Source organism: Hypomesus transpacificus, chromosome 6 (genome assembly GCF_021917145.1).
Source record: "Hypomesus transpacificus isolate Combined female chromosome 6, fHypTra1, whole genome shotgun sequence".
NCBI lineage: Eukaryota > Metazoa > Chordata > Actinopteri > Osmeriformes > Osmeridae > Hypomesus > Hypomesus transpacificus.
In genome coordinates, this window is record NC_061065.1 from 13097953 (window position 1) to 13120648 (window position 22696).

At 47.6% G+C, this 22696-nt stretch overlaps 1 protein-coding gene across 1 annotated transcript in view; it reads right to left on the minus strand.

The window, feature by feature from the left end:
- LOC124469094 (MAP/microtubule affinity-regulating kinase 3-like) overlaps positions 1 to 20748 on the minus strand; it is a 21044-nt gene extending 296 nt beyond the window's left edge. Inside the window, exons 1-4 of the mRNA XM_047022185.1 lie at positions 20023 to 20748; positions 15970 to 16161; positions 15517 to 15570; positions 7 to 159 (exon numbers count right to left, since the gene is read on the minus strand). Coding sequence (XP_046878141.1) covers positions 7 to 159; positions 15517 to 15570; positions 15970 to 16161; positions 20023 to 20073 — 450 coding nt within the window. The 5' untranslated portion in view covers positions 20074 to 20748. The remainder of the gene's footprint in view (positions 1 to 6; positions 160 to 15516; positions 15571 to 15969; positions 16162 to 20022) is intronic.
- Positions 20749 to 22696: the final 1948 nt, after the last annotated feature.

Genomic DNA, 22696 nt, shown 5'->3' on the forward strand with positions numbered 1-22696 from the left:
AAATGCCAAGACTATTTCCGAATGTGTCGACCGAGTCTCCTGAATTGAAGTAAGGTTTAGCTCTCCGTCTCCGGCATGTGACATGAAGAGGATTTTGTGTGTCCACTTACCGATGTTTGGATGGTTTAAGATCTTCATTATTCGGACTTCCCTGAAGAGCTGGAAAACACAAACAAAAAAAGAGTTTAGAGTGGTGAGCAGTGAACCGATTGTGGAATTCCACTCCGTTTGACAGTAACTACTAATGTACCTAGTCATTTACTTAAACGACATAACACAGTTAACATTAGTTACAAACATTTTTCTGGGCTTATTTCTGGTTACTTTTGTATTGCGGTTTCTACCGCAGAGGGTCACACCAGTTACCAGTTGGTTTCCGTATGCCATCAACAATGGCATATTCTTTGCAATGCCCCTTTATGAGTCAAGTCTGGCTTCGACCGCCATCACACACACACTCAGTTTCATTTCCTACTGGTGATTCCCACAAAGAACCACATGGTAAAATATAGAAAGAGAGATTTTAGAGCTACAGAGACAGACCGAGAACTAGACTAGGACTTCCTGTGAAACACGGTCCAGATTCCCTTTGTCCCCTTTCTCTCCTTCTCCCTTCCTCCTTCCTCCCCTCATGACTGGACAAACAGAATCATGTCACTCGCTCTCGGGTCACGGGATTGGCCGGCGGGGCGCAGGCGACCTATTTTAACCCCCGGCCGACGTCGAGACGACGGGATTGGGCAGCTGTCGACGAAGGTCGCCGTGCGTCACATGCACAAAGGGGGGAATTCCCCTCTCCCTCTCCGTCTCAATTCCTTTCCCTCCACGCCCTTTCGCTTTCTCATCTCTCTTCCCTCTGCTACAGTTCTAATGACAGGCCCATGGAAGAGATAAGGGCCCTGCAGTGGGGACAACCCAAACCCATTCCTCCCTCTGTCCTTCACGGACGCGAGAGAGAGACGGACGTGGGGAGATGGAGAGAGCAGGGGAGGAAAGGAAGGACGGAGGCCACTGTGGGAGTCTGGGCCGAGGCTGCCTCATCACACCTGGCCACCAGGGGCTTTCTTCTCTGGGTGCCTCCTTTGCCGTTCTCCCTGTGACTCGTGCCATCACCTCGGAGGAAGCCTCTCTCTCTCCCCCCCCCCCCCCCCCCATTGTCTCTTGTTTCTCCCCTCCTTCCCCACTCCATCTTTCGTCTGCTCTCTCTCCCCCCTTCAGTCCCTATGTCTCTCTCTCTCTCTCCACTGCTCTCCAGGAAGGTTACGGTTGTGACTGTGGAGCCCTTGCACACATGAATCGGGACGCAAGTGTGTGTTCTTATATGTGAGTTATAGGTGAGCGTGTGTGTGTACATATACTCGGCCCATTGCATGGTTTCAGACTAGAGCAAGCAGGCCTTTCTCCTTCTGTGACACACACACACACAAGCATTAAAACACGACTCCGCGTGTCTACACATATACCACTTCACACGCCTCTCTGTACATTCTCCCCCTCGCAGACACTCAAACTCCCTCCAGACACACACACACCTTCGTTGACGCACACGGAGAAAAACAAGTCACGCGATGACGTCTGCCTTTTCACTCCACCCCCGCCGGACCTCCGTATCAAACTTGGCGTCAGAAGACGCCTCGCCGTATTCCCCTGGCTTCCAAACGTCTTCCGACAAATATCGATAGAAAAAATCCCACAATTAAGAGACAAACAAGGTTTCAATCAAGGGGTGGGGGGGGGGGGGGTCTATGAAGTCGCCAATGGCAACCTTTGCAATACCCGGTGGTATTCAGGCGATGGAAGTTCGAAGTGGGATTCGAACCCTTGCAGTGCGGTCCTTCACGCCTCGCCGGGCTGCGGGGGGGGGGGGGGGGGGGGGCGGGGGATCACAGGGGCCCCGGCAACACGGGCGTCGCCCTTTTTCAAAACGCGCCGTCTGCTCTGTAGCAGGAACGCCACATTTGGCACGCTGACCCGGGTCCCTGACCCGGTGCACAGACGTGACTATCCTCTCCAAGACCTTCTAACCCTTCTGACCACTCAGACGGGGCCTCAGGTCTGTGTCGGGCCATCGGGAGTGTGCACGTGTGAGGGAGACGCATACTGAGACAGAGAGAGAGAGGGAGAAATACTGAGACAGGTGGAAAGAAGGGGAGAGAGAGAGACATACTGAGACAGGTGGAGAGAAGGGGGAGAGAGAGAGACATACTGAGACAGGTGGAGAGAGAGAGACATACTGAGACAGATGGAGAGAGGGGAGAGAGACATACTGAGACAGATGGAGAGAGGGGAGAGAGAGAGACATACTGAGACAGATGGAGAGAGGGGAGAGAGAGACATACTGAGACAGATGGAGAGAGAGGGTGAGACAGATGGAGAGAGGGGAGAGAGAGAAATATACTGAGACAGATGGAGAGAGAGGATGAGACAGATGGAGAGAGGGGAGAGAGAGAGACGTACTGAGACAGATGGAGAGAGAGGATGAGACAGATGGAGAGAGGGGAGAGAGAGAGACATACTGAGACAGATGGAGAGAGAGGGTGAGAGAGACATACTGAGACAGATGGAGAGAGGGTGAGAAAGAGAGACATACTGAGACAGATGGAGAAAGGGGGAGAAAGAGAGACATACTGAGACAGATGGAGAGAGGGGGAGAAAGAGAGACATACTGAGAGAGAGGGTGAGAGAGACATACTGAGACAGATGGAGAGAGGGGGAGAAAGAGAGACATACTGAGACAGGTGGAGAGAGGGGGAGAAAGAGAGACATACTGAGACAGATGGAGAGAGGGGGAGAAAGAGAGACATACTGAGACAGATGGAGAGAGGGGGAGAAAGAGAGACATACTGAGACAGAGGGAGAGAGAGGGACAAAGAGACACAGAGAGAGGAGGATCTCCAGTCTGTTTACGTGTCATTCTTTTTTTCTGAGTCCCTAAGAAATTAATTTGCAGCTTCTCCCTGCCAGTCAACCCAGGTGCTCCTGAGGAGGGAGGAGAGAAAAGGAGGAGGAGGGAGGAAGGGAGCTAGGAAGCTGAGGAGGACTGGTGAGCCCTGCTCCTGAGGGAGGGAGAGATCACAAGCTAGAGCCTGGAGCCAGCTTCTTCTGGTCAGCACTAATCATGGAGTTTTAATTACACACACACACGCACACACACGACCCTCCTTCACCAATATGCGGAAAGCAGCCAGACGCATGCACACACACTTTCTGGGTTTCCAGACAGAAGCACCCTGAAGTGTGTGTGTGTGTGGTGTTTTACCACCTTGCCTCAGCAAAATCAGCTTTCTTCGCTGTGGGGGTGATTCACTGAGGTAGACTCTGGCATTCAGAGATGTCATTTCAAAAGCTATGCGCGCACACACACGCGCGCAGCACACACTAAACTGCCCGTGTGTGAGCACACACACACCACCTGCCGTCACACACGGCAGAATGCACACACATGCCTGTCAGTGTCTAGCCAGCAAAGTTGTCCTTTTTTCACTTTATTACCCTGCGGTTCGTGTGTGTGTGTGGGAGACAGAGAGTGAGATTTGGAGAGGTGCCGTTCTCCTGGAATAAAAAGGCGTCCGTGTGTGTGTGTGTGTGTGTGGGTTGGCTGTACTCGGGATTCTCGGGAATAAGGAAAGAGAGTGGGTAAGGGGGGGAGGGGGGGTTCTACACTGGAACATCCATAAACTGATGGGGGGTGGGGGGGGGGAAAGAGAATGAAAGCCTGGCCGTCTGCACACACTAACGCCTCGAGAAACACACCAGGTCCACCCGTAATGGCTTCTACAACTCATGACAACGCACCACCCCCCCACACACACACACACACACACTGGTGCAACACACTGACACACCTTTGATCACCATGATCTTGGGCGCGTATCCTTGTGTTTTCGACGGCCCGGTCGCCATTCCAGCTCGTCTCTATTGGGAACCAGCACACCTATAGCATGACTCTCTTCTAGAAGAGTCACTTAAGGGACCCCGGCAAACACACACTCTCTCTTCCTTGTTCCATTTATAAATCTTTTTCCCCCTCCTTTTGGAGCACTTTCCTCACTCACACACACGTGTAACAAGAACCCCCCCCCCCCCTCCTCCTCACCCTCTCAGACAAATCTTGACACACACACTGCGAGCTGCAGGGACGTAGCAGGACTTCTGCTGCTGTGGGGGGGATGGGGGGGGGAGCAGAACTTCACTGTAATGAAGCCTCAGAGCATCCAGGCCACCATGACATCTGGAAGGATGGAGACATCCCTACCAGCATGTACGTGTGTGTGTGTGTGTGTGTGTGTGTGTGTGTGTGTGTGTGTGTAGGCGCATGTGACTTTTTACAGAGTCTGCCGCACATATGCGGCTGTGTGTACTTGCAAGTAATTATGCACAAGTATTTATGGGTGTGTGTGTGTGTGTGTGTGTGTGTGTGTGTGTGAGACTGTAGGAGCAGATGTGTTTGTGTGTGTCACCCATGTGGACACAAGCTCTTGTTTGCATGTTCAAGGCAGGGCCTGCCCATCTACTAAGAGTTTGACTGCACAAGGACTTCTCTGAGAATCTCTGGGCAAGTGATCATACCTGCTATAAACGCTGACCAATAACGATTCGCAGAAATAGTTATTAATGTGTATTTACAGTATCGTGTGTATGCATCCGTGAGTGTGGTGCATGTGGGTATACAGTGTGTGTGTGTGTGTGCGTGCGGGTGTTTAATGTGACCCAAGGGTAAGAGGCAGTTTCCTGTGGTTACTGGGAGAAAGAAAGATGGAGGAGGGTTCTAAATAATTGACTCCAGTCCTGGGAGTCGAAACGCATGCTCCCCTCTCACACACACCCCGAAGTGGCCTGCTTGAGCCGTATGGCACACAAGATGGACACAGTGAGAACACTAATACAATGCCAACTGAAGCAGTGAGTCACAACACGTCACACACACACACACACGCAGCCTCAGTCTTGGGCTGGCGAGCTTTGAAGACCTCACAAGCGTGAGGGTACCTCAGATGACTCGCGGTGGGGATTGCCTGATGGACCGTTGACAACAGGAGAGGGGGATTTCACCGGAACAACCACTAAACGAAAAGGTGCATTCTGGTTTCAGTTTCACGCCAAGTAGTCAACGGTGCTGGGAGGGGGGGGATATTTGCACGTAAACATCGGTCGCACGCACAGGAAAAAACCCACGACAGCGTCAATCCAGAAGGATCTCTCAGGCGGCCTAGTTGGCCCACGGCCCGCTTCCCTCTCCGCCAGACGCCCGTGTGCTTGTGGCCGCCGCGTCCTCCCCTCACACATGCCTCTGCTGCTTCCCACATGCGTACGGTTGCACACCAACACACACTACTCACTGATACTCTTTACCAAACATGTTTTTCCAAACACACGCCCTCTATCATTTCCTGCGGTCAGTCTCTGAGCGAGGGCTTACGAGGCGTTAGCGCGCCGCGGCCCGTCGGCCGAGGGGTGGGCCGCTGTTACGTGGGCCGGGGCAGAGAACCCCGCTGCGCCCAACCCCCCTACCCAGCATGCCTCTGCCGTTGCTATGCCACTGCTCTCGAGGGGTAACCGCTCCTGGGAGGGTGAGGGTGCACGATGTATCAAGTGGCACAGGAAAGAAAGCATAGGCAGGGAGTAAGAGAGGGGGAGAGAGAGATATACAGACAGACATACAGACAGAGAGAGATACAGACAGAGAGAGAGACAGAGAGACGCAGAGACTCACAAAGTGATAATGAGATGAGAGACGGAGAGAGAGGATCATCTCCAGTCTGTTCCAGCGTCATTCTTTTCTTAGAGAGAGACAACAGAAAGGAAAAGGGCAGAGACAGGCAAGGGGAAAGGAATGAAACAAGACAGCACTGGAGGATGAGCAATGAGACACAAGAGAAAGAAAGAGCTGAGGGAGAGACAGGTGAGAGAGAGACAAAACAGAGAAAGAGGTGAGCGCAAGAGAGAGGGGAGAGAGACAGGTGAGGAAAAGAGAGAAGAGTGAGAGAGAGAAGGGTGAGGGCGAGAGAGAGAGGGCGAGAGAGAGAGGGCGAGAAAGAGAGGGCGAGAGAGCGAGCAAGAAAGAGAGGGGAGAACACAGAACAAAAGGTGCTGGCGTCCCAGACAGGCCGGCAGCGCCGTGCCAACAACCACACACTGAGGAAACTGTGTGCCGTCCTAGAAAACAGGAACGACAGAATAACACAGACAGACACAGAAACCCCTGCTCGCCCAGGAGCTCCCTCTCCTCCTCCACTCTCTATCCCTCTCCTCCTCCACTCTCTATCCCTCTCCTGCCCTCTCCTCCTCCACTCTCTATCCCTCTCCTCCTCCACTCTCTATCCCTCTCCTGCCCTCTCCTCCTCCACTCTCTATCCCTCTCCTGCCCTCTCCTCCTCCACTCTCTATCCCTCTCCTGCCCTCTCGTCCTCCACTCTCTATCCCTCTCCTGCCCTCTCCTCCTCCACTCTCTATCCCTCTCTTGCCCTCTTTTCTTCCACTCTCCTCTCCTTCTCTCCACGGCTCCCTGACATCCATCTCTAAGGGCTCCATTTCTCAATTTCTTTACGTTTTGTTTTGACTTGCCTTCTCCATTAGTGTGACCGTCATTTAAAAAGTAATGCTGTCAATATGTCTAGATAAAGCGCATAAAACATTTAACGTAATTGGGGCACTTCAAGACACTAAAAGACGCCGGTGTTCTTAGGTAAACTAAGGGGATATGGAATGATCAATTCCAACGAAGTACATTGAATGCTCTAGTTAGGGAGTCTTTGTTTCTACGGTCTGCAGGGCTGACCTCTCAAAAAGTGTGGCCGGAGTCAACAAGGTCACTGCTAGCACTTCAATTTGCAGGCGTGCTCCAAATCATTAGAACACTAGTGGGAAAAAAGGGTTTGTTGGAGTTCACCCAGTGCAACCAAGTGAACGGACCGCGCCACCTAGCAGAAAAACCTACCGAGCTGAACCTCCACAAATGGACACGCGCCAATTTAAGGCAGGCTGGAGCACACCGACAGTGTCTGAAAGGATTCTGAATCCTGTAGGTGTCAGGTTTGTCGGTAGCAACGGCAGGTAACGGCTCGGGGCCTTGAATAGTCTGCTACTTGAACCTAGGAGAGGAGGGACCTGGATACCATCCAGTGTGGCCCCCAAGCCATTTCGCTTTTACAGCACACCAGCTCAACACCCCCCCCCCCCCCACCCCCCCACACACACACACACACACACAGGCCTGCCTGTTCAGACATGCAAGGTCATGGGCATCTACGCGTTCAGATGGGATGCACGCCTCCCTGAAGAAACACACACTGCTTGGAGTGTACCGTCCACTACCGTCCACACAAACGTCTGACGGTTCCCCAGCAGCAAGAATAGAAACAACTGGAAACTGGAAAAACTGCGTTTAGATATGAGGTGATATTTTGACAGCAAAAAAATAAATGTAAAGCAAGCAGCACGGTTGTCAAATTAAATGGTATCCCTTCAAATAGTCGGAAAAGCAATTATGCAGCTTTTCTTCTGAAGGCTAGAAAAGGGTTGGTAGAAATATCAGGCTGGAATTGCATTCTTGCAAGAACAAACCCAACAAAATTGGGTCCCATTATGATAAAGCTATTCCCCGACTATTTCAACGCCAAAACAAACGTTCAAAAATGAATTCAGGTTGTGTCAACCGACTTTACATTATCGGTCAATTTATTCAGTGAGTTATCTGAAAGACAATTCAAGTGATTCAAGTAAATAAATAGTAAGCTAAAAGCATAACTATGAGCTGTCAACTGACCTGACATGTCATGCTAAGTGCTAATTACAGAGCCTGTCAGGTAAAATAACAATTAACTGAAGAAAAATCTTATGACCCGTGAAAGCTGAGTGATTGCCAAGTTATCGGGAGCTGGATGCTGGGTGGCTTATCAGTGGTGTTGTGTTGGATAGCGGGGTTGTTTGTGTACGGCCCAGAGGGGCTGGCTAGGGAGTCAGGCTTATTAACACTTCCTCTTGTGGAGCAGGACAATAATGCCTGTGGTCAGCAACTGCAGGCTGTCCTCTCGTATACTGAAGAACACACACGCTGACCCATGATAACACACACTTCCCTTCGTGTAAACACGTACATGAACTACCTGCTTAGGCCAAAGTCACTTGACCGGACAACCAGACCTGGTGTGTGTGGTTCATATGACCTCTTAAATTATACAAGGTATGCAACTGGAAAACAGACATGGGAAGGGATTAGAGTGTCGTGAAACATTGACAACTTTAGGCTTACTGCTCCAAATCCAAGCTTATTCTGAAGAGTGTACCCACACATCAAGACATAGAACTTCTGTAGCAGACCCAGCTTGTTTAGAACTGGCTGGCTTTAGCAATTCTGGTTTGACCTCGAAAGTCCAAGCACATTAAGCAAACAAAAGCTGGGCTCTTGAGACATAAACGCTGAAATCGAACAAGTCTGTGCACTATTCCGTGTTACACACCGGCGTGGAATTTTGTTCTTTGTCATCTGGGTGTGGACGGGCGCCCCCTCACAAGTGCAGGTTGGGAGAGACCCTCCAGCCACTCGGGCTGTCACCACGCCACCATGACCTCACGAGACCCAGCCGCAGATGAGTGGAGGGATTCCGCGAGAGGCCCACTCCACCGTAGGGTGTGCAGCGTGCCGGACCAGGGAGGGAAGGCAAGCCCGGCGAGGAGCCCGAACAGAAAGAAGGCCCTTCCACGACTGACCCATTTTTCGGCGCCCGCGACGCAGTGCAGGAAACGACACCAGTCCCAGTCAAGACTGTTCTACACTCGGGAGGGAAAGGCAACAGCTGCTGTGCCGTTTCGAGAAGCCGCGCGGAACAGGTGGAACTTTGCGGGAGGGAAAAAGACGATGTCATCCGATCCGTTTCCGGTTGACATGAGGCTCGTCTCTTCTGTATACGTCTTGTACAGCTTGGAGACTCTTTTGTTGGGGGGGCTGGGGGGTTTGCAGGGCTAAGACGAACCGGTGTATCGTCCAGTCACCTTTGTAAATGACCTGACCTGACCTGATGGAACAACAATAACAACATCCTTGGGAAACGGGACCTCTCTCTCCTCATGTCAGCGAGGTGGCCAAACTAACAGAATGTCCTTACGAAACTGGTAAATAATATCAGAAAACACCCGAGGAAAGAAAACCAGATATTCCGTTCCTCATTTTCCAGGGGTTTACCCGTGTAAACCTTGCGGTTTTTTTTAGTCAAAAGTTTGTGTCGATGTCAGGACCCCTTCACCTCTGGTTCAAGGCCATGGAAATTGATGATAAACAAAAGGCCCGGTTGCGATGGCTGACACATCGTCTCGCAAACACTGACCGGGGAGGAAGGAAGCAGGCTGGCCCGGCTGAGGGTGTGTGTGTGTGAGAGAGAGAGAGAGAGAGAGAGAAACACAGAGTGAGTGAGTTAGAGAGTCTAATTTCTAGGTGGTGAGGGTGCCTCGTCTGCCTCGTCTGCCTCCGCGGGTCAACGAGGGACAGGCTACTGGAGATTAAACTTCAACGTGTCCCGCCCCCCCTCCCTCCCCTGAGCCTCCACTGCTACCGGCCCCGATACCCACTCTCTCTAACACACCAGGTGAACCAGACAATACCTTCAAGGTCAAACCCCACTGAGGGAATTAGGGGCAGAAAAGATACTTGGTCGACAGCCCTGGCGAGACTACTAAAAATACATTTAACGATGGCGCGCCGATCACAGCGCTGACTAATGAAATGTGCTCCCAAGCCGAGTGCTGCAGAGAGGTTTGGGGTCAGGTAAACACAAGGCAAAGGTGACTGGTGTTGGTGGTTGCAAGTCAGGGTTTTGTTGAAATTAAAATGGTGTCGGGGTAAAGTGAATAAAAAAATTTAAAAAAAGGAAGAGAGGAGGAAAATGTGTAAAGAGGAATTGCAGGGCAGAAAACAACCTTTCGCTCGTGGAGAAAGAATAACAGGAAAGGAAATGTTCCAGTCACATCTGATGGCAGAGTGCCTCTGGAGTGCCGGAGAGAGAGGGAGGGAGGGAGAGAGGGAGAGTGGAGAATGGGAGAGAAAGCATGCGAGTGTATAAGGAGAGAGGGAAAGAGCGTGAGAGCGTAGGAGAGAGCGAGAGAGAGAGAGTGAGCGAGTCGGTCTGGCCGAGAGCAGCCACTCACAAGCCTGGTTTTCCTCCGCGGAGCCTGACAATACCCTTGCTGATGTTACAATTCAAACCTGGTCCACGGTCTCACAAACCCCTCACAAGCTATGCCTCCTCACAATGTCAACATAAGTAGGTTACACGGGGAAAAGCTATTGCCCGAGCCGGTCTATCAATGTCATGAAACTGCCCTCCCTCCACTCTGAGGTCGACAACGAGACCTCGATGTCCCCTTCCCCAGCTCAACCACTGTTGTTCAAGACGTGAGCTTACCATCAAAAAACGTTCCATCAGCACTTGGCATAGCTGAGAACACTCCATTCATTAGAACTATCCATTCATTAGAACTTGACTTTGTTTATTTATACTCAACAAAAAGGGTTGCATCTATCCAATGTATGAATTGACACCATTCACACTGAGGACGTAGGTACGCAGGTAGAATGATGAGCCTACACTAAAGGACTGAAAGGTCCCTGGTGCTATTGCTGTGCACACAACCTCCCTTCCAGTGTGCTCCAGTGACATTTGCCAGCTGGTGACAGCCTTGCTGTTTCAGCCCACACGGTGAGGAAGACAGCCGGGTGACTCAGTCTTGGAAGACACGAGCGGAGTGGAACACACAGAGAACAAAGTAACCGAGGATATAGGAACAATGGCACGACTTTCGGATTGCTCTTTGATGACTGGATTTACCGGGTGATACCGAGTTTGATTCGAAAATGAGTTCAAAATTTATTTTCATCCCCCACCCCCCCCCCCCCCCAAAATGAAGCAAGAGGATGCATGGCTAGCACCACACAAAGCGAGCTCGCAAAATAACTTCTAGCTTTGAAGTGACCCCACCTCTTCAAAAAAAAAAAGGAAAAAAAAGGAAAAAAGGAGCTCAACAGCCAGACAGGCCTCTCAGACATTATGAGAACTCACTGGTTGGTTCCAGACACAATAGCTGCACAGATGAGTAAACAAATGGGACGCACTCTCTCTCTCTCTCTTTCTCTCTCCCTCTCGTTCTTCCTCCCTCTCATCAGTCTCCTCTGCTGCTGTTGCTGGGGTGATGTACACGACTATGAGGTCACTGACAGGAGGGGGGACTGGCCTACATAGCTGAGGGACGACAGACAACAGACTACGCCCCGATCTTCCTGTGAACGTTCCAGAGGATCCATCAATTATGAAGGCGTTCCTCCCTGCCTCAGAACAGTTGCGTGTTCACCTGTTTGCTGAGTTATGCCTTCACATGACACTCCTGTGGGGGGAGGGAGGAGGGTGGGGGGGGTTGGAGTCCTAATCATTCTGCAAAAGACGGACGGATACTGTTCCACATTTCCCCTGAAGTGATGCGTCTAGTCCTACACTCCTAATAGACTTTTGGATTGGTATTTTAGATGCTAAGAATCACGGAAAAGGTCAACATAAAGACATTTCAGTTGTCGGTGAATGAGGTTACTGAACACTAGGGTGCTGAGAGACATACCACCTGGCAATATAACACATGACGTTTTCTATAGTCATGTCCTCCCTAACCCCTTCACACACACACACACACACACCCACCCACCCACACACGGTAAGCCGACCAACACGACCCTCAGGGATCAGCGAACGGATGACGTTACAGGTCTTTTAGCCGCTTCCAGACTGTGGGCCTTTTGATTTATGGGTCTCCTTTAGACTCTGGATCTTCACTTCCATCAACCATCCTCGGTATCTGACCACAGCACAGCAGCGTAGAAGGAGTTCAGAGTAGCACTTTTTCAATCGCCAGGGGAAGATTGCTGTGTGACAGTAAGCAGAGGTAACAACAAAATACAAAACTCTGTTCAAATAAATAAAATAATTCTTAAAATGGAGAGATGGACCTTCCAAGCACTGCCATCCTCCCACACCCTCCGATTATATAAAGGGAAGTCATGGCGAAGCAAATGAAAATAGCTACGACAGAGTCTATGAGCAAATTGACGAGCTAGGTTGAGAGGTGGGTGGCGGGGCGGGAAAAAAAAGCTCTTATCAGTACAAAGGTGGCCATTGTCTGAATGAGGTCCAGGGATGTGTGGGTGGACAGAGTATTTGAATCCCTCGACTACCGTTCTCAAATCAAATGTCGTCTGTCCGTGAAATCGCAGGCTCTGCCCTGAGCAGCAATGACCTCGGACGAGCATTGTTTCGCCCGCACTTCAGTGCCTAATCCTCGTTCAATCCAGAGCTGTAACCGGGCGGTTATTTTTAATCCACACTTGTAAAGTCAAAAGCTTTTTGCCTAATGCAGACAATGTTCAATGACGAGTTGTCTGGTCACGAATTAAGCTCGGCGCAGGAGATGCCACTGAGTTTTTTTCCGATTAAGAGTTTTTTTTGCATCCAAAACATCACCTCGCTCATATGCACAAGAGGACACGAGGCAGATCTGTCCGGAAAGGTCTTCTAAACTGAAGAGGTGCTATAAATAACTCAAGTACGTCCGCTTCGCCGATTCATCAACGGCAGGATGGGGAGATCCTGAACCGTCCTGAGGACAGCGAGGTCACTGACGGACGGACGGACAGCCCCCCCCCCCCGTGTCCCCACCTGCCCCCATCCAGCACACTGAGCAGCGAGGTGGTGGACCCACTGGGACGCCCACCAGAGGTTCACTTACGCAACCCAGGCAGTGCCCGGGGCAGCATCCAGCTTATGCAACCGGAACACTTGGTCTTGCTTCTTTTTTTTGGCCCTGACAGATGGGATCTTAAAACTACCTTAAGTGCTACACTTGCTTACCTAGTAGGACAAGGGGATTTTGCATTTGCCATTGGACGAAATATTGAGTTGAAAAAAGCACCCTGAGCTATTTCAGGCAAATGTTGCGCATGGATTCCGGCACTGGACGGCAGCCAATTAAAATCCATGAGTGGGTGTCCATGTCTTGTTCCAGAAAGCGGACAACCGTTTAAGAACCTTGCGTAGGAAAGTGAATTGCCAATGTGCACGGTGATACTGACCGTAAGCGTAAAAGTCCAGACAAGGCAGTCGGTGCAAATGCAACAGACAGTCATGGATGATGACAATGAAAAGTACGTATGCAAGACTACTTTGAAACACGTGCATCGACTGACTGACAGCGGGGGAGGAAAAAGTCACTGTGACTTCATCTGCATGGGAATGCAATAAATTACGCCCTAATTAGCAAAGTAGCGCAACGTGCCTAAATCATTTAACCCAGAGCATCAAGCTGTGGCGGCTGCAAGGTTTAGCCATCGTTGAGAACATTATGCTAGCTTTTTCGTTTATTTATTTTTGTTTCGTTATTTTTACAACACCATCTGCAAGTCTGACACGTTCATGCCATCACAGGAGTGAGCGAACGCCTCACTCACACTGTGTGTGTATCCAACAGCGGTTCCGTCTGTACAAAGCATCCCCATCCTGTTCCCACAACCCAAGTTACAATACAGAAGTGCACATGACGAGAGACCAGTGATCCTCACAGGAAAAAGAACCACACAGTTGGAAGTTACCTGGAGACCAACTCCCCTTCTGAGGGCTTTCAGTAAGCAGCCATTACGACCCGGGACAAAGTTTCCCGGCAGAAGTAAACTGATGCATTATGGATACGTCTCCAGTGACGTTCCAGTACTTATTGGAAGGGACTGGAATGCCATGCTGTAAGTGTGGTCCATTTGGCTACCTACTGGGCATAGTCCGATTCCTGCCAGCAGTGTGCCGGCGAAGCCCACACCTGGCTACTGTTTCAGAAAGCTTTAGTAGTGTCTAAGAGTCCAGGACCACTTTATAACTCAAAAAGGTCCATTCGTTTAGATTTGGTAGTCTACCAAGAAAGCACTGGGGTTCCAGGCAAAAGGTGCCAAGCTTCAGGAGGGAAAGTGAGAAAAGTAGGAGAAAGAGAGAGAGAAGATTTGTTCTGTCCCTCATTGACGCTTTGCCTTGCTCGACCTCTCTCTTCTATCCCTCTCCGCCCCTTCCGCACGTCCTGTGCCCACAGTCCGAGCCACGGGGGATGTCGATTGGCCGTCGAATGGAAAACAAACTGAATCGATGGCCTGGAAAAACAAGCGCTGGCTAATTATAGGGGTTGGCGCTGGTGATGGAGAGAGTGTGTGTGTGTGTGTGTGTGTGTGTGTGTTTGGCTGGAAGGGGAGGGTCGAGTGAGGGGGACATCAGTCTTTCACCAACCCCAATGTGACAGCGTGATCTATATAGCTGGAAGGAAGGGGAGGACAGTCAGTGACAGAGGCAGACAGACAAGCTCCGTAACAGCCACCCCTCGCCCCTCGCCCTCAAAGCGCTACCCTCAGCATCAGCCAAAGGCCACAGAGGGACAGGCGTTTGCCCTGGAGCTCTTCCTTCCTCAGTGTTGTAAATGAGAACGTAATCAACCTGTTTTGTTCAAAAGGCAGTGTCTGCGTCCAGCCATGAGCTTAAAGTGGAAAATAGTTACTGCAATACTAAGCTCCTGGCGTTTTCGCACTGTCGTAACAACGTGACAAGAGCAACACCCAAAATGTTCTTTCTAAACCCATACATCTTCTTAACACAAATGAAAAAGCGCGTGTTCCTTCGCCATGCATTTGAAAACTCTTTGACGAGGGTTTAAACAAAATCTTTTTCTTAAGAGAGAAAGAAGTGGACCTCAGTAAAGGGTTAGGTTTGTTCTCCAGATCAAGCCAGCCACCACCCCCCCCGCCCACCCCACTACCCCTTTTCCTTTGGAAAAAAAGCTTTTCTTTCCATGCTTATAGTGCCAATTGCATGTTATTGTACAAGCAGGCCTTTCTGATTTCTCCTCTGGGGGCTATTATTAGTAACCTCTGAGAAAGACCACAGAGGGCTCCTCCAACCAGCTCCCACTCTGCTTCCCGCCAAGCAGACAGGCTCTGCCGACGCCGGAACGGGGGATTTGCCTCAGCCCTACAAAGCCATATGTGAAGATACACATGCATTCTTCAAACATTTTATCACTTTCTGTGGTTGAGGGCTGGTAGTGTGTGTGTGTGTGTGTGTGTGTATCACAGTATCAATTCATCATGGGTGTTCACCTCAATATATAAAAACTTTTACAACGGTAAGAACGGCAAAGCTACTTCGTAGCTTCGTAGTACTTCGAAATCATTTATCCTGTGCACAAAAGCTAAATTACAATAACGAAGGCATGGCGTCCCTAACAAATTGCTCAGATTGAGCAACACTAGCAGGAGCTACAGTCACAGTACATGAGGCAAAAGGTCATTTCACATGACATTTCATGCTCATATTTGGGAACACACAAACAAGTCTTCAAAGGAAATTTGCATATTGTTTCCCAAAGTTCATATATAATTGCAGCCAGCCCCTCCCAAAAGATGACATACTGCATTGAATCCAAAAAAGCATGTGTAGTCATTTCGACATTTACCTTTTGAAGACTAGTGGGGTTCAACTGGGTCTTATCGATGATTTTTATGGCAACCTGTCACAGGAGGAAACGGAAGGAAATCCTTAATTTACTGCTCAAGCATTCAAACAAGATTTAGAAACTTGAATGTTCACTCTGCTAAACAATCTGGCTTCTTGAGATTTCCAGGGTGCAGTTTGAGAGAGTGTAAAGAATGTGGCTTTAAGGAGCACTGTTGTGGGCCTCTTAAAACAATTTAGCTTTAGTTGGGCCCCATGTTTGGTTGCCTCAGTAAGTGTCATTTATTTCACATCTAGAGAACTTTTCATTCTAAATCTTAAAAACAAGAAATAATTACTTCTCAAATAGAGGTCTAAGGTGTTGTAGTCTACATCATTCGAATGATCATCAAATACAAATATGTACCAAATTTCAACAGCAAAAACTCGATGTACAATGGTCCCAGTGACTCACCTCTCGGCCTGTGAGGATATGGCGTGCCAGCTTTACCTTGGCAAAGTTGCCCTTGCCGATAGTCTTGAGCAGCCTGTAGTTACCAATGTGGGGCTGCTCGTCGGCGCACGATGCGATGGAGTTCCGGCAGCGGGCGCCAGGACGGCCTGGCCGTGCGCTGACCTCATTACGGCCATCGGTGTGCGAGGTGTGCTGTGGAGAAACAACTCAGTGTCAGGGGATGTACGTTTCAGAAACCTTCTGTGTTTCTGTAAAATTCTCCAGAGAACTGGATTGCGTGTGAGTACGACCCGGGAATGGGTGCGTTTGGTTCAAGTTCAAAATGAGAGGCAAACAACTTCAGTTCCACAGTGCAACTAGAACAAGATGAGGAAAATGTGTCCTGTTCCTATTGCAGCCATGGAAAGAGTAAATGATTGTAGCTTCCAGGGCAAGTCGACATTGTACTGCACAACACACCACATGTAGATATGCAATTACTACCACGCAAGTATTACACCTAAGTATTCCTTTTTCAGTGGAAGCATATTGTTTTAAGAAGGTATTAAGTTTACTAGTTGGACAACAACAAGTTGTAAACAACTTGTCCAAAGTTGGGTAATTGGCTTCCTCTTCCAGGAAAGAACAAAAAGAACTGTCTCCAAAGCCGAAATACCAAATGTTCCTGGCCTAGAGGGCATTGATCAACTGTGCAGCTATCGACAACTGCAAAAAAAACTTACAGGAATCAATAAGGGCTGATGTTTTGAAGGGAAAGTACTGTTGGCAAACTCCTAATGGTGATTAGAGGACGCAAATTGTGGAAAAGACTCAAGTGAACCACATACTCTAGGGTGAAACGATGCTTGTGAAGAACAAAATGTCCTGCTAATGTCGCATGGTCAGGTTGATCCAGGTAAAGTGGGTCATACATGTAGAGGTGGCACTCAATATTTGGGCAAATATAGTCGTGGTAGAGTGGGAGATTGAGTCAGCATTCGAAATTCATCTGCACAAAAGCAAGGAGATCTTCACCACCTTGTCTGTGAAAAACCTTCAAACGGTGCAATAATTCATCTGGAACAGTTGCTCTCCTTTTAGAACACAGTCAGCCCTTGAACAAGCTCAAAATAGCTGGAGAGGAGCGCCTGTCTACTTGACGACTATGCTTGACTAAAACAACTCGAGACCTCTTTTGAGGTGGCCAAAATAGATCTGGATGAACGTGATGTTTGTATGAATTAATGAAACTAAACTTGATCCTTTTTTAACTCATTAGGCTGTAAATCAGTCAGTCAATCAAGTGACAGACTAACTTGTCTACAGAATATTCTGTGGTTTACAGTTATCGATTGATAAATCACCCATACATAGATAAGTTTGACATGAACGAAAGGGGAAAAAAGAATGAATCTCTTCTCTTAAACATAGCGAATTATGACTGGGGTAAAACACGTATGACAATAGTTTTAGTTTATCATTTCATAGTGATGAACAGGCTAGTAATTGCTGTGAGTAATTAGAGCAGCAGACAAAATGTAAGAAATGTAGAATGCATGACTCTTTGATCTCTAGTTTGGTAGAACAATGTTAGCAGAGGTCTGTAGGCAACACTATGTTGTTGCACACAAGTAGAAAGTTAAAGCTTATCAAAACAATGCTGTATCCATTAGCATTGATATCCTACAGTATCCCAGGCTGATATGAAAAACATGCTCAACATCAGCCTGGGGTGGTGACACAGGTCCAGCCAGTTAAATGGGTCATCTCTCAAACCAGGATGTCTGATGGACCTTCAGAACCAATGCACTGACCTGATTTTACTCTTGGCCCAGCAACCCTTGTTTACAACACTTTTGCTTGGGACATCACAATGCTGTGAAAACACCAACTTATTCGTTTGCTCTTGCAGCCGGATTTCAACCTGTCTCCCGCAGTGTTCTTCAAGAGACACGGTGCAGACCTCTTTGTAATGTAAAACAAGACTATCACAAGTGTAGCATTTTGTTACATCGTGCCTAAAATGTGTTTCTTACTCTTTCCCTCAGATGCTAACATGCTCATTTGAGGCAAAGCCACTTTGCCCATCCTACAGTAAACCCACTTCTGACAAGCGATGATGAGCGAGCATGGGCATGCCATAAGCTCCAACTGACAGGAAACCCAATTTCCCTATAACCTTTACAAGGGTTGCCAGTGCAAGCCAAATATGAACACTTCAGCCAACTGTGAAATATCTGCCAAAACCATACAAATGGAGCAGGTGTGCTTACTGACTAAGCTGAATAATGGTTTTAAGGACCAAGTCGTTTATCACAGGTATTGTGAGAAGGATATTCTCTGTTCATTAAGGTGTTAATCCAATTAACATGTTTGAGTCCCATCTGTCCTTGCATGCATCTTACCCAGCTGGACCAGCAAGCCAGTTAAAAGGCTTACACTGCAGAGGGGGGCACACAATGTTTGTCTGCTACTTAACTATAAAACCTAAACAGGCTATACCCATTCTGCCTCAGGGGTTTCAAAGACATCCAGTGGCATTTAGTCTGATTAAAAAAAGGCACAGTGAAAGGTCCCGTATAATTATGAGTTGCGTATGTGCAAGGGGTCTCGTCTTAGACACAACACCGGTTTTTCAACCTAAACTTGAATGTGTCGCAAGCATACTGATTTATGGGTAAGGGCAGGTTCTCAACACACGCAGAGTCCTCATGCCTTAGCACTGTATGTGTTCATTCAAATGCAGGAAACAAATCAAATGTATCACTCATTACAGGAGGACTGAATATCTATGCAAACTATCAACCTTATAGTAAAATGTTTATCACAGCTCATACAGATACGTCCGAACAAATGTATAATTTAATGTAACGACGACTATTACAAAAGCCGACCAACAGATCATTCTTCATTAAAAACTATAAATAACTGTAGCCTAATTGTGTAGCTGTTACATACACAATAATACCTCACTAAACATTTACCACCTAAAAACGACATGTTCTGGAACTTTCTCAGGACACAAATTGAGCAACAACTTCTACATTTCCTTATTTTCCCATTGTGGCAATTGTCTGGAGAAACTAGTTCCCAATATTCATTAAAAAAATGGGTCACCTCGAAGAAAAGGCATACTTACTATGGTGATTCGATGTCTTTTGACGGAGTGGGAGACCTTCATCCTAGCATTGGCAATCTGAATGGCATTGAAACAGAGTGCTTGTCCCGTTTTGTGCTGGTGGCAGTTCATTGATCGGACTGATGTTCAGAGAAGCGTGAAAACCTTTTGGGCACCTGTCTCTCAACTACTAGGGGGTGGGCGCTAATGGCTTGCTCTGATTAAATGGTGGCATGTGATTGCCCTATCAGAGGCTGGAACCCAGAATACCGACACAGCCTGGAGGTGGGCATACGATAAATAGAGTCCCTATCAGATTCCCCCTTGACTCCTCTCACTGGATGTCATGAATGACGTTTCTAGACAGACCATACAAAAGCAAGTTATTTAGACGACCAATGGTTAATAGATGACCATTTCTGCCGTACACAAACACGTATGAATTAATGCCGACTGGATATATGCTTCTCTATCAGTAGTCATCGTGCATCGCATTGGTTCTCATATTGCAGTTCAGTGCTGACTCTGATCACGCATGTACTGCAAAACATTATTGTTTAGGAAACTGCCGTATGTGTGTGAGGTCTAAAACAGCTCGCGGTTTTCCGAAAGTTGGAGAGCCCTGTTGCATTTCAGTGGGTTGATTCGCAGAATTGATTGCAGCCACAGTTATAGAACAGTGAACCGATTACATCAGACACTCATGTATAGGTTATGCTGCCTGATTGTCAATTAGTCTGAAATCGATAGGCTACGCGTTCTGCGTCACAGGACAGGCTCAGCCACAAGCGTACACATTGGCATGTGGATGACTGCAAGTTAGTCACTTTATAACTCTTTGTGCCGCATGATCGTCTGTTACTTTGTAATGCAACGACCACACAAATCTGTGCGACTCATAAAAGTTGGTTGTCGGAATGAGAAATTTGTGTTTATTACATTATGAACATACTTACATTTTCAGTGTCGCGCTCATTGACAGTAGGTAGTGGTGTTCTGGTTGACATTTTAATGTGTTGATCCCCGAAGTGGTTCTGCGCTCTTATATATTTTAGACTTTGTTCCACCTTAGTCCAACAGATGAAGAAAAACAGGTTCAGGACTGCTTTTGAAAAACATGAACTTGTGCATCCACCGACGTGAAGTTCCAGCTAAATTAAACGCTGGAAGAATTGAAGCCTCTACTAATTAAGCAAATTAACAATCTGCATTACTGTAGACAACTCACCAGACACCGGCAGTGGGACAGAATGCAAAAAAGAGACCTTCCCCCTCAAATTTGACCATGAACAAACCATAACACTGAAGTGAAAAGTGTCCGAATCCCTTTTCGGTCAAAAAATAGTCTGTTGAAATGGTAAAAGAATTGTACCAATACTTCATAGGCCCTCAACAACTGCTCAGAACGTTCAGACAAGGAAAGAGGGGAGGGGAGGGGGAGTTCAAGTAAAACCGGTCTCAGAATTTGCTGCCAGTTTTTTGACGTTTGAGTTTCTGTTGATTTCCAGCTTCCGATGCCCACAACCTCGCTTCCAGGTGGTGTTGGTTCCTTAAAAACCCCAAGTTCCGTTAAAGTCCCCACATCTCAAAAGTCTGGGTGGTTTGCTTGATTGCTAGATCCAAGATGGCGGCTTACTAGGTAGAGTGCCAAGCCAAACCCAATGCGTTCAGAGGAAGTGAGGAAAGAGACGGCTTTAAAGCTTATTGGCGCTTCAACCGGAGCCGTGCTGTTAGTTGTTGCTAGGGTGATTATTGGAGAGAAAAATTTACCTGATATACAGTTTATGGCATATTGTACATAAAAGCTTCTCCTCTCCTTTTGTGCAATATAAATAATTACAGTAATTAATCTAAGAGCATGGAATTTGGAATTTACTATTACTGTCTGTTCTGTCACCCCTCCAATTGTATTTGGTCTAAATACCTCTGAAACATACCCAAACTTTTTTTCTTCCTCACATTCCACCTTATTTCTGTCTCACATACACAATACACAACGCTACATGCAGAATGATGAATGATTACTGGAGTCCTCTTGTCACTGTCTGAGACGACTCTCAAATGAGAGACAGACAGACACAGCCACACACAGGCAGCGTCCTGTCTTGTGTTTTTCTCACATGAGCTGGAGGATGAGCCGCACCTCTAACAGTTCACTTCCTGTGTGGCCCACACACACGATCAAAGACTCTATTCACCCAAAGAGAAAGATGGAGAGAGAGGCAGAGAAAGTGAAGGACAGAGAAAGAGAAATAGATGCAGGGGAGTCAGAGAAGGAAAAAGGAAGAGAGAGAAGGGAGTGAAAAAGAGATATAGGGAGAGGAGGTTAGAGTTATGAGAAGACAAGTGAGAAAAATATTCATGGATAGAAAGAAGGATCAAATATGGAGATACTTATATTTTCATGTTATAGAAATACAAATATGTATTCCCCATCTCTGGAAAGACGGTTAGTGTCAAATGGTAAAATCCAGAATAGAAAAATATACACAGAAGGCAATGAAGTAAGGATGCTTCAAAAAATGACTGGCTGAAGAAAATAAATACGCAGTGAGACTGATCGATATGGACGTTCCTGTTTTTGAGCGATTTTAGCTTGTGATTGAAAAAAAGTATTCCCAAAAGTCTCCCTCAGGTGATGGTCTCAAGGGTAAATACATGATGTTTCACTCTGGCTGTCACCAAAAGAGGATAGAGCAGAGAGGAGTCTGGGAGTTCACTCACATGTCACACTGACCTCACTTCATTAACACAAAGGTGTCTTTGTACGGGTCCGGTGTGATCATCACACACCCATGCACACACACACACACACACACACACAAGAGCATGGGTTTATGCAATCATGCAGTCATTTACTGTACACACACGACAATGGATTTTTTTTTGCTAATGCAAACACATTGGAGCCCAGTCACAAGCAAACAAACACACACACAAACTCCCACCGCATGAAGTGCTCACACACACACACAGTGTGCACACACACAGATGGCTCCTTCCCTCAAAGTGCACATAAACACTCCAAACAAACATCCATCAAGTCCTCAGCCTAAAACACTTACCACTTGTGAGCACTTGGAGTTGCGTCATTGCAAATCAATCACATTCTGGTCTCTCTGGTCAGGTAAGGATATCTCTTGATGACTATCTGCTTGTAAAACACAAACCCAAAGTGTTAGTATTATGTCATATCATACTGGAAAGTGGTATAGAGTCGTTTCACTCCCTTTGAAGTCACCATGGAAAGATCTGTCATGCTTATTGTTGAAAATTAGGGCCGTGAGGGCGTTCAGAACTATGGTTATTATACTTCCTGTAATTTAGACGACATTTGGGATGCAGGGAATGCAGCACATGAAATGCTTTTTATGTGAAGGATTGGTCTAATTACTAATATAAACAGTACACAATATTTTATGATTGCCAAGTGTACCGTGATTAGTAAAAAGCACAAATACTAAGCACACCGTTTCACAGACCGAACACATATTTACCCTCACCTATCAACCATTCCAATGCATGTTTGACACTGTGATGTACAGCATGACAATACAATGCATACCAGTAGATACATGGAACCGAATTTCCATGTGAAAAAATATAAAACCGTTTCTATTCTATACATTA